Source organism: Myxocyprinus asiaticus, chromosome 13 (genome assembly GCF_019703515.2).
Source record: "Myxocyprinus asiaticus isolate MX2 ecotype Aquarium Trade chromosome 13, UBuf_Myxa_2, whole genome shotgun sequence".
Lineage (NCBI taxonomy): Eukaryota > Metazoa > Chordata > Actinopteri > Cypriniformes > Catostomidae > Myxocyprinus > Myxocyprinus asiaticus.
Genome location: NC_059356.1, coordinates 49,541,855 through 49,556,834, shown reverse-complemented (window position 1 = coordinate 49,556,834; position 14,980 = coordinate 49,541,855). Strand labels below are relative to the sequence as shown.

The 14,980-nt window shown below is 39.9% G+C and overlaps 1 protein-coding gene across 3 annotated transcripts in view; it reads left to right on the top strand.

Annotated features, from left to right (window-relative positions):
* The first annotated feature begins 311 nt into the window (after positions 1-311).
* The window catches only part of LOC127449808 (interferon-induced very large GTPase 1-like), a 56,739-nt gene continuing 42,070 nt past the window's right edge, over positions 312-14,980 (top strand). Inside the window, exons 1-6 of one of the 3 annotated variants that reach the window (XM_051713368.1) lie at positions 312-504; positions 901-1,032; positions 1,814-1,873; positions 2,077-2,628; positions 6,772-6,819; positions 11,072-11,739. In XM_051713368.1, the coding sequence (XP_051569328.1) occupies positions 1,011-1,032; positions 1,814-1,873; positions 2,077-2,628; positions 6,772-6,819; positions 11,072-11,739 (1,350 nt within the window). In that variant the 5' untranslated portion in view covers positions 312-504; positions 901-1,010. The remainder of the gene's footprint in view (positions 505-900; positions 1,033-1,813; positions 1,874-2,076; positions 2,629-6,771; positions 6,820-11,071; positions 11,740-14,980) is intronic. The other 2 variants (XM_051713366.1, XM_051713367.1) reach the window with 2 other exon arrangements.

Here is a 14,980-nt window from a genome sequence, read left to right as displayed (position 1 = left end):
GAGGACAGGTTCAATACTGAATGTCCAATAGCACATGAAAGCAGCGAGACCTGTTTGATTTTGTTGTGTTGAAAACTTAAATATCTGTTATCATTTCAGCACCTCCTCCACTGTTGATGTTCCTGCTGATCCTCTCAGTGGGGCGATTTACTCAAGGGCAACAAGAAACATTGAAAACGATCCAAGTGGTGAATAATCCTAAATGTTCACCATGAATGATGACTGGAAAAGAAGACAATTTGCTGAAAATATCATGTTATTCAGTGATATAGTAACAGATGCACTGAAAAATATATTTTAACTGTATGTATTACTCTTTTTCATGTTGTGCCTCATTCCTACAGGAATTTAAGCATATGTCTGTCCTTGACTGAGCAGAGAGAAAAAAACAGTAAATATGTCTGAGCTGAGTCATTAAGTCCACAGACTCCACCCACACAGAGAACTGTTCCTGCTTTCATGTAAAAAACAAGGAAAGAAACTTCATGAAACATCGACATACAGGTATCTCATTTCTTTTAAAGACCCTCTTTATGTTTGCTCTATGAAATGTTAATATAAGATACAATACAAAAGATGAGTTTAGTTTAATAATAAAGGGTGATTAATACCTTTATAAGCTAAAACCTCAGTCAGTTTCACTTTCATCTTCTGTCACAGAACCATCTCAGTTTCAAAAATCTCTTGAGCATAAATATATAAGCATAAATATTTGCTTCAGTTAATGCTAATTGTTAAATGTAGCAAGTACAGTTGTACCATTTAAGAGATTTTGTGGAGCGTAAACAATATGAATTTAGAATTATTGCATAAATTTGACATGTAGAGGCAGAACAAAAGCTTTACATCATGTTGAACACACATTTCTTAAAGTGTTTTTTATTTCTTTGTGGAATCAAGGATCAGTGGACTTAATTACTCAGAAATACAGCAAGATTCAAATAAATACAATCAGCAGTTGAAGACTAAAGAGAGAGACGGAGAACAGGAGAAGAAAACAAAATATCATCATGTCTGACACTGAGAGCAAAGGTGAGATATAATCTACATCAATGTTCAGGAGGAGTATGTTCATGTTCAGTTTCCTAAAAGAAGAAGTACTCTTTTAAGTCTAGCTCTCGCGTTGGTGAGTCCTATTCAGAAACGATCACCCCTATGCCCTATTTCCTTTGAAGACAATTACCCCCACTGTGAGAGCTTCAGAGGGGTGAAAGGTGATACCGGTCAGTCAGAACTCACTTTTTTTAAGTGATTCTTATCAGACAATCTGTTTGGAATGACCCTACTTCATGGAATGTGCTCCCTTCGAAGTGCCCTGCGAAGGCTTGATCAGTGGCAGTTAGAACACAGCCAGACACGCTGAACGTTGGAAGGGGAGGGTCATTCGAAGAAGCATTTGATTGGACAGAAAGTCTGAAGTGCAGATTGAGTCATGAAAATGTTTGATCCGTATTGGAAGAGACAGAATGCAGATTTTAAATGCTTATATCTTCTGGAAATGAATTTTGTCAACTAGCAAATATCTCTATTAGACCTTAAAGTTAATAGATATAGACAAAAAGCAGCAAAACTTTCATTCTGATTTCACAGGATCTGTAAGTACCACATTTATTTAGTTCTTATCAGCAGCATCATTTTCAAGTAAGAGCAGGTAAAGAGACATTAGAAGGCCATATACTACATCTAAGAAAACGTCAACCATATTTTTTTACACCCATCGCTGCCTGAAAGAACTGTTCAAAACATTTATATTGATTTCTGTTTGTATTTGTAGCTGTGATGTTCCCCAGTGTAAAACTTTTGTTTTCTGCAGTGACTCCTGTCAAAAAGCCTACTGTTAGGAAAACACGGAGCAAAGGACTTCCCCCTTTAAGTAAGTCTTTGGATAGATGAACATGAAGTGATGAACAGTATATGGAAATTATGATCCGTTTATCACTTTCATAAGAGATGTGCCAAATTCAACCTCAAAGGCACTGGTGGATTGTTCATTTCCGTTGGTGATAATGGGATACATTGAAATTTGAAAGATCTTGGTGTCAGAATGTTATATATCACATGTGCTCTATGTTCCAGTGAGTGATTTGAGGATTGTTGTGCTGGGGACGAATGCTTCAGAAAACAGTCGAGTGGGAAACTTCCTGTTAGGAAGAGCAGCGTTTGAGACTGAAGAACCTCCAGATGTTGTAGAGAGAGTTGGAGGAAAACACATGACAGTCATCAACACTCCAAACATCTCACTCCATCAGATGACACAGAGAGTGAGAGAGTGTGTGTATCTGTCTGCTCCAGGACCTCATGTGATCCTTCTGGTACTGAAACATGATCAGTGTTCAAGAGAAGAGAAAGAGTGTGTGGAGATGCTGCTCAACTCTTTCTCTCACAGTGTTTTTCAACACACCATGATGATCACCACACAAGAGTCACACACTCAAGTCAATGACATTATACAGGAAATCATTGATAAATGCAACAACAGACACTTCAGACTGGAGAGAAACAGCACTCCTGCTCAACTGATAGAGAAATGTGAAGAGATTGTACACAGTAATGGAGGACAACATCTGATCTGTACTGAATATGAAAGTTCACAGTATTTCACAATGGAACAACAGGACAGAGAAAGAGGTGAGTGTGAACATATTTGTTTTAATTTTATTTATTTGTTATTATTATTATTTTTGTTTCACTATGCCATTTAAACTATTTGTTTCAATAGAGCTGTTCAGGTTTTAGTCCATAAACCAGGAAGAGAATTCACTATGGGATCCCTCAGGAATTTTCTATGTGTTTTTATAAAGGCAGTTTGGGATTTATTATTAAAATAAGGTCTGTGGTAAACATTACTTGACGATACTTAAAAATGTTGTTCTACAACATAAATTACACACACTCATTCCCCAAAAGCGAATTTTATAGGGGCTATGTTTTTAATAAGTTGTTAGATAAGAATGTTTGGGTTATGAATATGTGCAGTTTATGTTGTAGAAAAAAATGTCCAAGTATCGTCAAGTAATGTTTACCACAGACCTTATTTTACTCATAAATTGAAAAACCCCATTATTTTTATTTATTTATATATATTAATTTGTTTCTCCCTAATCTGGAATGCCCAATTCCCAGTGCGCTCCAAGTCCTCATGGTGGCGTAGTGACTCGCCGGGTGGCGGAGGACGAATCTCACGCATCTTATCATGTGGTTTATTGAACGCGTTATCGCGGAGACATAGCGTGTGTGGAGGCTTCACGCTATTCTCCGCGGCATCCACGCACAACTCACCTCGCGCCCTACCAAGAGCGAACCACATTATGGTGACCACGAGGAGGTTACCCCATGTGACTCTACCCTCCCTAGCAACTGGGCCAATTTGGTTGCTTAGGAGACCTGGCTGGAGTCACTCAGCACGCCCTGGATTCGAACTCGCGACTCCAGGGGTGGTAGTCAGCATCTTTACTCGCTGAGCTACCCAAGCCCCTGAATTTCTCATCAAAATAAAACAAACCAATATAAATCTGTTATTGTATTATGTAATAATGCTGTTAAGGTTATTCATGAAAGTTATTAAATGGTAATATATGTTTGCATGCACATGCACGTGCATTTTTTTCTATTTTTTTTCTGTGAAGACATAGGCTAGAAAAGTGGTTCTTAATCTTTTTATCTTGAAACTCCTTTTACTTGTCAAAGTCTATTCATGAATATAATGATGGATAAAAAAATAATATGATTATAATACAATTATTTTTTTTAAATGCGCATTCCCTGACATGCTGCAGGATTTTGCAACCACAAAAGACATGATACTTAAACATTTCGAGCGGTTTTCGTTTCTACACGTATATAGTTTTGGTGATCATTGACGCAGAGCTTTGCAGCCACTCAATATTCTCATTATAAAACGCATTATATGTGTTATGATGTTGCCGAAATTCCGTTAATTCTTAAGATCCAAAACTCACAAGCACTTGGCCACACGACAGTCAGCACACGTCAGAATATGTTTGGTGCATTTCATCCTGACGCACTTCTTCATAGAGGCTCTGGTTGGTAGAGTTTGGCTACAGTTGCCAGGGTGTCAAGTTCTTTGGATACTTTGGATTTTTTATGTTAATATTCTGCTTATATCATGTTCAGTTAGACGAGGATGCTAACATGTTGTCTTACTGGTATCGTGCATTTTATTGATCTTTGTCCGCCTTGAAGCATATTTCGCCGCGTCTCCATATTTGTTTTCTGAAAAATCATGCGCGTAGCACCATGTTTTTAAGACATCCATCATTTTGTCATGATTCAAACACTGTCCACCATTTTGACAGATTAAAAACCAGCAAGATACTCCGCTTAAACCATCTTTGCGTGGTAGCCTATGTTTTTACCTGCTCTTGGTCTCCGTGTGCGTGTGAAAGAGGAAGATAAGAGCACTCACACAACAGTCATGCAAGTAAAACAAGTCACTTTTAATGCTAAAATAACTAACACATCTCTTTTAAAAGTACATTGAATATGAGGCAATATGCATTAGGGAGTTTTTTCTAATGATAGGCTGCAATAAATTCATAAGCTTAGGTGTTAGATCAGCTACATCTGTGCACCCAAATAATTTTCCACATTTTGTCGCAGTAATTATTCGTTTGTACTGTACAGGTCTGCTTCAAGAACTTAACCTTGTGCAAACCCTGTAAACAGTGTAGAAAAAAGTGCAGTTGGGGTCAAATCAAACGATAGCGAGATTATGATGTTTGATGAGTCATTTAATTTATGATAACATGGATGGAAAGCTGTGTTGCAAATTTCAAAATATCGAGCTTTGGCTCGAATGGTTTTTCATTTTTTTGGTTTGCGATATATCGAAATTCGATATATTGTCCCATCCCTACTTACAGTACAACTTTAAAATAGGCTTAAGGTTTGGATAAGAGGTTAGACTTTTTGATAAGGTTTAGGTTTGAGTTAGGGGTTAAACTTGAAAAATCATGATATTGTTCATTGGTTCATTTTATTTTTCTCTATGGCATTAACATTTACATTTATTCATTTAGCAGGTGCTTTTATCCAAAGCGACTTTCAAGTGAGGAGAACAACCGAAGCGAATCATCTTAGGAAGGGCAGCAGTAAGAAAAGTGCTGTAGTTTCAAAATGATTTAAAGAAGTACTCATAGCAAGTAGGGTGAGAAACTGTGGTAGAAGAATAAAAAAAATCTATCCAAAGAAGAAAAGAGTGCACTAAAGGGATTGGGTCAAGTGCTCACGAAAGAGCTGTTTCTTTAGATGCTTTTTGAAGAATGTTAGAGAACCAGGTGAAAATTGGCAGGTCGTTCCACCAGCAAGGCACAGTTGAAGGGAAAGTCCGGGATATTGATTTTTTGCTTCTTTGAAATGGCACTACAAGGCGCCATTCACCCGTAGAATGCAAACGCAAACTTCTGGAGGGTGCTTAGGCCTGAAATAGTGAGTGTATATGGGGGGTGCAGAGCACCATAGGTGGTTCTGTAAACATTAATGCCTTGAACTTAACACAAGCAACCATTGGCAGCCAGTGCAGTTCGATGAAAAGAGGTGTGACATGTGCTCACTTGGGCTTGTTGAAGACCAATCATGCCGCTGCATTCTGGATCAATTGCAGAGGTTTGACTGTACATGCAGGAAGGCCTGCCAGAAGATCATTGGAGTAGTCCAGCCTGGATAGCACAAGAACCTGGATGAGGAGTTGTGTAGCATGCTTAGATAGGAAGGGCCTGATTTTCCTGAAGTTGTACAGAGCAAATCTGCATAATCGGACAGTCCTTGCAATGTGGTCCATGAAGTTCAACTTATCGTCAAAGACAACCCCAAGATTTCTGGCTGTCCTGGATGAAATTGTGCTGAACTGCTGGGCTCGCTGGAATCACAAGAAGTTCTGTTTTAGAGAAGTTGAGTTGGAGGTGATGTTATTTCATCCAAAACGGGATGTCTATAAGACAGGCTGAGATCCGTGTATCTACCGCAGGATCATCAGGCTGGAATGAAATTAAAAATCCTATGTTTTTGTATGAGCCAACTCTATATAATATACTCATTATATTAGTTATATGCTCATGCAGCTGTCTAGACCTGCTGGGTATTGTTGCCTGCTGCACCTCTGCCAGTGCCTTCAGTCCAGCTATGGGGTCATCAGCGGGGAGCCCCCCACCATAGATGTTTCACCCAATTAATCCTGGAACATCTCCTGGTGGTGGGGCAGTGGTCAGGGACGTCTCACTGCCACAACCCCGCCCCCCAAGCTGGACACTAGATACTTTGGATTGTTTCTCATTCTTGACCTCATATCAAGACATTCACCCTTCCCCCCATAGGTAGTTCTACAATACATCTAAGGCCTCTGCTATTCAGACATCTGCTGCCCATACTATCTTATAGTCATAGTGTGACATATCCCTTCACATACAACCATATTCACCAACCCGGTGGCTAAGGCTGTACTAGCCCCACTGGCGGCATTAATGTACACTCAGAACCTCCGGTTCCATATTGCATAACCTACCATCCTGACCATAGACGCCAAACCGGTGGCTAAGGCTGCGCTAGCCCTACTGACACGTTAATGCATGCTCAGTGCCCCCGGTTCCGTATGGCATAATCTCAGATTCGACCCCTACTCTCTCACTTCTGCACACACCACTTTTTGTCTTTCCTTCTTAACCACAGTCAGAAGCTCCCTTTCTTAGCTTCCTCTGCAATTTCCTTCAGATACTTCTTCAACGCTTATCCACTCATATCAATGTCTTTCAATAGGTGCTGCACTGATGTTCCCAAAAATCCTTGACACCCAAACTCCACAGGGTAAGTGGCCATCCTTCATCCATTTTCCATGTACTTGGCAGCCAAATCAGCATTTTATTTTTTTTTTTTTAGCTTTTTCTTCTCATAGGCTGCCTCCCACTTCCCATGGAACTATCATTACAATTTTCCTAACTGATGCCAACCATAACACTACATCTGGCCGTAAGGAGGTAATGGTGACCTCTGAAGGAACTTTCAGCTGCTTGCCAAGGTCAGCCTCCATTGTCCAATCACTTCTGGGTGCCAGGATTGATCAGGTTTCCCTCTGAGCCATGCCTTGGGCACTTCCATTTCTGACAAAATCAATGAACTGCCTCAGAGGATCATGGTGGCCTTTGTTTGCCTCTACACGTATTTAGGGTCTCTGCCAGCTTATGCAGGACCTGATCATGCCACCACCTGTACCGTCCTTGTGTCAAGGTGGTCTTGCATCCGGCTATCATATGCTTTAGATTTGCTCTTGGGGCCTCACACAGGTGACAACTCTCCTTTTTGTCGTACCACATAGACAGATTTCCAGAGCTGGGAAGGGTGTCATATTTGGATCTTATTAGAAAACATAGTCTGGCCTGGGGTACCTTCCACAGGTCAGCCCACCCTAAAGCGCTGTCATAAATACCCTTCCATACTGTCCATCACCCTTGCTGCTGCCGGCTGACTGCTCTAATCATGTACACTTACTCTTCCATTTTGGGTGCTTCTGTAACAACCATGGCTTTCCTCTGCTTTCTGGAAGCTGCTGACCACAGTATGGGAGCCACCCCCCATCCAAGGCCTGCTCTTCCTGATTGGGTTTTTCCAGCTATCTCTTGATGCTTCAATCTTGAAACTGCCCTGTTTACAACCTCCTCTGTCTTCCAAGCCTATGGCCTGTTTGGACCTGGGCTTGCACAGCTCTCACAACCTGGTCTATCGATTCCCTTAGCTCTAAGACCAGCCTGGTCTTTTCTTGCTTGTAGCCCAGAGTAATTGACTTTAATGCAATTGTAAGGCATTTCTTCCAAACAATGCTACATCAGAAAGACAATGCGGCAAGCCCAGACATTTCCTGATGTAACTTTTGGACTTGGTGTCTAACTTTGCCACTGCGGTAATTTCACACATTTTTTAAGGCCACATGAGGCGATGCAAATTGGTAATACACAGGGGTGGGTTTACAATTTCTGAGGCCCCAAGCAACCGACCAACCCGGGGCCCCATTTCGAAAGTGTGTGCTTAAAAAATAACATAAAATTGATTGTAAATCATCATTTTAAATTAATCCTATCAGCCGTTGTAGCCAAGTACATTGAACATGTTTACTGAAATGTAAAAATCTAGTTAAAGATACTTAATGCATGTTTTCCAGTTTTCCACAATGCAGTGATAAAAAACCAATATTTACCTATATATATTTATAAAAAACACTCTTTTTTTAATGAACAGGGTGTGCAAGACCTACTACTTCCTACTATTTTGGAATTCAGTTTTTATTTATTATTATTATAACCCAACAATGATTTATTGTTGTCCAGTTTGTCATTATAATTTGATACAGTATTATTATTATTATTACTTTGATGATTTTTTATATACAATAGTCATATATTTCTGTCTTATTTAATTTACTTTCACCTGGAGCTTATATTCTGATGCTGCAATGTATTGTTCACCATGTTGCAAAAGGCTGTATTTTTTATAAGCATCATAGGCAACATTCGTTACAGTTTTTTAACAATAGACATACAAGGCACAGTGGCCCCTCAGCTCACTTGAGCAGAAGGGAAAAAAAAAACGTTGTTTATCAAGCACTGAAACTTTGCATGGTGCGGAACAATCTGGAATAATGTTAAACATTGTAACAGTCACCTCTTTGCAACCTGAACTTGTTCAGAACATTAAGTCTTTATGACACCTGCACTAAAAACAATCCAGACCCAGCACAACTAATTAAACAGAACGCAGGTGTCTCGAGGTGCGTTTTTGAGACCTGAAGTTCTTTTTAACTACGTGAAAATGTGCCAGTCCTGTAAGACACTGAAGAAACAGTGAGACGCGGTGCAGCAGGTTATGGATCTTCGTCCAGCGTGTGTTTACAACAATGGAAAAAGAGAGCAGACATGAAAAAAAACACGTTCGGTATGAACGGCCCTTAATTCATTCGTTCACGCGTATCTGTGAGTAAGAGCGCTTGGGCGAAACAAGTTCGGATGGCCTGTATATTTTTTTTCATAAATTACAAACCCGAACTAAAAGTCCTACTTGAAAAACTGACCCAACCCAGCGGACCTCTAACATTAACCGCTCTGAGAGCACTGACAACAGCGTATTCGCGCATGTACCCAGAATATCATGTCACCCCTAAAGCAGTTTTTGCAGAGCTTTCCTACCAGGGCAGGTCCGGGGCCCGATGCAGTTGCGTGGTTTACTTGGTGGTTAAAACCGCTACTGGTAACACCAGACCTTGAACTTGCCTGGGAGACGACAATGGTCTATCTTATCCAGGCCCTCTTTCAGCTGCTTCATAACCAACCCTGCCATTTGTTTAGACAGATCTGCTGTGTATTCTCTCCCTAAACTTCTAATTGGTTGCTCTCCCAGCACTGGGATTTTTTCCCCCATGCACTACGTGAATTGAATCGGCTTAATCTTCATACTGGTGCACGCCAATAGCTCTTCCAGCCTTTTTGAGAGTCTGTTTGTACATGCAGCCATATGGAGGATGCTTGTGACATCATCCATATAGTGCCACAGAGCTGGCATTCTCACTCCAGACTGTGCATAGATTCCTCTAACAATCTTTCTTGCACCAGTTAGGATCATCTCAAATGCAGCTGTTAGCAGGACGGGAGAGATTGAACATCCCATTGCTATTGCTTTTTCCAGTTCCTGCCAACCAGCTGTGTAATCCTGTGTTGAATGTCATATCTTCAGGTCCCCATAGTAACTGTCTACCATGCTCCAAACACACTCTGGTACATGGAAAAACTCTAGTGCATAGCTGACTTGCTGGTGTGTAACAGATCCATAGGCATTTGCCAGATCCAGCCAGACTACATGAAGGTCTTTCTTGTCTCTCTTGGCAGACTGCATCTGCTCCCATATTACAGATGCATGCTCTTCACACCCAGAAAAACCCGGTATGCCTGAGTGGCAAGCAGGGTGGGCCGAGTGGCATCTGGAAGATAAGTGGTGAATGAGTTCCACCTGTGTGCCACACCGGTCTCTCGTTCCAATGAGGGGCGGCGGGAGTATTTAAAGGGAGGAGACAGCGGCAGATGAGAGAAAGAGATGCACGATGCCTGTCTGTGTGTGCCTCTTTATGTTCATACATAGCTGGCTGAAAAGCAGTGCTTGTTTTCCATCAAAAAGAAAATCTTTCCTTCCACATTCAGTAATGCAATACTCCTTAACTGATTAATGTTGGTGGATTCCTATTCCCTGGGTATAAAAATGGCCACTGCTCTTCACCACTCAACTGGAATTCAACTGGGTTTCTTTCAGACAATTCTCAGAAGTCTCCATAACAGTTTGAGAACTGTAGGGCACTTCTTATACAGCCTATATGGTATCCCAATCGGACCCGGGGCTGAGGTTGCCCTGGCTCTTTCTACCACCTTCTTGATCTCACTCAACTTAGGTTGAACATCCAATTCAACTACTGGCTCAGCTGGCCGTGAACATATCCAGGAGAGCAGAGTGGGCTGTGTTTATGGGGATCACCAAGTTGCAGTTTCATGTGTTCTTCTAGTTCTTCCTTAGCCATCACCAGCTTTCCACTTCTCTTCTCTTCCAACAGATTTCTGGCAACCTTAAACGGATCCTTGATGAACTTCACCCTTTCATGCTCCTTCCTCCTCTGCTTTTGAATTATCTCTGCCCTTCTCAATACTGCTAGTCTAGCTCTTATTCCATTCCACAAAATCTTCAAGCCCTCCTTCTTATGTTCCTCTGCCCTCCTCTATGCCTTGCGAAACTGCATTCGCTCTTTCACCAGCTGGAGTATTTCCTTCTCTCTCCTACCGATTATTCTGGGACAACTCTTGCTTACTACAACTCATTCATAAACAATGCCACTAAACATGTTAAGCTTTTTATATTATATTATAAAATAATATATTTAATATAGTCATAATATTATTGTGACTTGCCATGAAACCGGGTTGTTTTTGTCCATTTTTTCTCTAGTACTCTCTTGTTGTTCTTCTGCCTGTAGGTATCTTAAACACAATACATTTTCATTTCAATAGAAATATTTTTTGTCTTGTTTTAGGCTTAGGAGAAAACACAGATTATGCGAGGATTGTACTGCTGGGAAAAACTGGAGTTGGGAAGAGTTCAACAGGAAACACAATCTTAGGAAAAGAAGCAGAAGAGATGAAGAGAGAAAGAGAGAAACTTAAAAATGAAATTGAGCAGATGATGAGAGAAAAAGAGAAAGTTCAATTAGAAAAAGAAAATCTTCAGACCAAATACGACACAGAAATAGACAAACTGATGAACAGTATGGAGAATGAAAGACAGCAACATGAGAAAGAGATGAAGACAAGAGAAGAACAATATAAAACAGAAATGAAAAGAGAACGAGAGGAATGGGAGAGACAGAAACACGATGAAAAGCAGAGAAGAGAAGATGAGAAAAGGATGGAAGACAAAAAACAAGTTTGTGATGAACAGAATCAGAGACATAGTAGTGAAATGGAGGGAATTATGAGAGAGAAAGAGAGAATAGAAGAAAATAAACAAAAACAACAAGAACAAGTGGAGAAAAATGAACTGCAAGTGCAAGAAGAGAGAAACATGAGAGAAGAGCAACAAAAGACTTCTGAAGAAAAGCTGAATCTTGCTGAAGAACAGAGAAAAGTTGAACTAGAGAGAAAACAAGTAAAGTGGAGAGAGGAGATGAAGAAGATCTGGACTGAAAAACGTACTTCAGTGAAGGTGAGTTTTAGCCTTTCATGGTTGTTGTTGTTCGTTGTAGTACTTTGAATTAGTAGTTATAATAATAGATTAACCCTCTAACCACACCACCACTTAGGCCACGCCCACACTAATGCATTTTAGTTTGAAAACGCATCTTTTTATCTTCATTTTGACCTTTCATCCACACGGAGACAGCGCTTTTTTGTGAAGTAAAAACAGAGCTTTTTGAAAAAGCACAGTGAATAAATTTAGAATCACTGTCTTTGTGTTGTAGTGTGAACTGGGAAAATGGGGGAAACAGACACGTTTGAAAACAATGACGCGTTTGTTGTCATCTGACACAGTCATGTGATCCATTCAACCCAAAACAATCAAGATGGCGGCCCAAGTTGTGCCTGCGATCCGCTGTGATAATGTTGTTAAAGATAAATGTTACTTTGTACAATCTTCACATTGCATTCCTTGTAAAGGGAACTGAAGTTTACTCGGAATTGCTTTCCAACAGCGGAACACGAGGATAATCGCATTTCAGACCGTGCATGGAATTTTTCACATATGCAGTGGGGGGATTTAAGCATCTTCAGTGTTTGTTTTAGTGTGTTTCAGTGTGAACGGCCAACATTTGGAAAACGCCAGTGTGGATGGAGAGTGTTTTTAAAATGAAAATGCTGTTTTCAAATTTATCCGGATTAATGTGGACGTAGTCTAAAGAAATTAAAGACAACTGTTCTTTCTCAAGACTTTGAGTGCTTTGTGTTGTTAGCATTTCTTCAAGGTCACAGAATACACGAGACTAGATACAGAATACAGCAAGTGGACCTGGAGTCTTCGGAGTGCCATGCTGGAAATTGAGAACAAACTGCACAACAAAATAGAAAATGAAGCAATTCATGAGATTCAGGAAACAGATCTTCAAAGAGAACTAAATGAGAAAAGTGAAGAAGTGAAAAATGTAATGTCTGATTTCTTTGAGAAAGAAAAAGATAAAGAAATACTTATTCAGTGGAAAACTTCAAGAAAACATCAAGAAAACTTTGTGAGAGAAACAAGGAGGAAATTAAATGAGATTATTCAGCAGCGACACCTGAAGAAAAGGACTGATGCTCAGAGGACACATCATGGAAACACTCTCTTTGAAATAAGCAAAGAACTTGCCTTAAACCTCAAAGACAAAGCAAATGATGAAGAAACACTGAAGAAAGAGTTTGATTCCTTTTGGGAACATTGTGTGGATGAAATCATCAGAGACACTCCTCCAATCAAAGACATTGACATATTAAGAGATGTGAAACATCTCCTCAGTGATATCTATACAAGAACTCCTGTAGACCCCTGCAAGCAGAGCAGAGATGTTTTCTGTGTGCCAAGCTTATCAGATTATGTACGGTCAAAGAAGTACAATAGATGTACAAGAGGTTTTACAGATTCCAAAATACTTGTACGAGCTATAGATAAAGATTGGCTGTGTTTCACAGCTGAAACCCAAATAAGAATGTTAGTCAATGAAATTGCTCAGGAAACAGACAAAATGATCATGTCATTTAACATTGCAAAGATGGGCTACAACATCAGCTACATTCATGAGCTCACAGAATACATCAAGGCAAGATTAATAAAACATCAGGAAGGACCAGTGAACTATGTGTTCACAAATGAATTCTTCATCGTTTTGGTACTTTCCATCTGTAAAAGAGCAAACAAGACATTCACTGACCAGCACAAACTGTTCAGAGACGCCAATGATCCTGTAATATATTTTGAAAGGAAAAGAGAAGAGTACTACAGTGTTTTCCAGAAATGTTGTCATGGTTCAACATCAGCTGCTGTATTTGGTGAGATCATCTGTCAGAAACTGAAAGAGCCCATCGAACAGAGTGTCTACAAAAACACTGCGATAGATTTAGCAGATGAAATGAGGACAAACTGTCAATCACTGAATGGAAACAGATCAAAACTGGAGAAACACATCCTGAAGACACTGGCAGAAGAGGAGGATTTTGACAAATACATGAACTACATTCTTAATCCCAGAGATCACTTCAAGAGTTTCATCAGAGATGAAGTCAGTCAGTACATCACTGATAAGTTCAGTGTCAGTGTTCTGCCCAAGATGAAAGAGAACATGAAACTCCTGCAGCAGAAAATCATGAAAGCAGCTCATGAATCTACTGAACATGTTAAAGTGAACAGTGGAGATGTTGAAGCAGCTCATGAATCTACTGAACATGTTAAAGTGAACAGTGGAGATGTTGAAGCAGCTCATGAATCTACTGAACATGTTAAAGTGAACAGTGCAGATGATGAAGCAGCTCATGAATCTACTGAACATGTTAAAGTGAACAGTGGAGATGTTGATTTGTGGTTGAAGTGTTTCACACAGAAGCTCTCAGATGTGCTGATATTCTCTGAAAAAGACCTCAGTGGAGTGAGTCATGATGATGTTGATATCAAACTACTAGAAGATGTGATCAGAAAAGAACTTCCTTCAGTTATATCTGACATAAGAAGGAAATTCAGTGCAATAACTTTTCCAGTGAAGCTGAACTATAAGTACAGACCAGCTGAGATTCTGTTTGATCACTTCTGTCAGTGCTGTTGGGTTCGGTGTCCTTTCTGTGCAGTCGTCTGCACCAACACAATAGAAGGTCATGATGGAGATCACAGTGTTCCTTTACATAGAGTGGATGGAGTTAATGGCACATATTACAGTGGAACAACAAATCTTTCTTTTAACATCTGCACAACAGAAGTAGCAAGTGATCGATCTTTTTATCCCAGAGACTCAGGTAAATTCCTCTGGAGAGAATACAGAACAGCAGGAGAAGTTTTTGCTAACTGGAGCATCACTCCTGACCTCTCTGAACAGCCGTACTGGAAGTGGTTTATGTGCAGATTCCTGAAAGATCTGGAAGAATACTACAATAAAACATTCCAGGAGAATGGAAAGATCCCAGACAACTGGAGAAAATACTCAAAACAGGATGCCATTGACAGTTTAGATGAATACATGTAATGGAGAATATGAAACATGACACTCTCCTAGCTTCTTAATAAAGATAAAGTTTGAAATGAGTTTCTCACTTTAGTGACTCTGAACACATCTGTACATCAACAGAGAAGCATTTTACAGAGTAGACTAGTGAGAAAAAAAATATTACAATAATTATTGTAATGTACTTACAAGATGTATTTGATTAGCAGAGAATTCACTTATTGTTAAAATACATTGAAAACTCTGTGTAAGGATTACGCTGGTGAC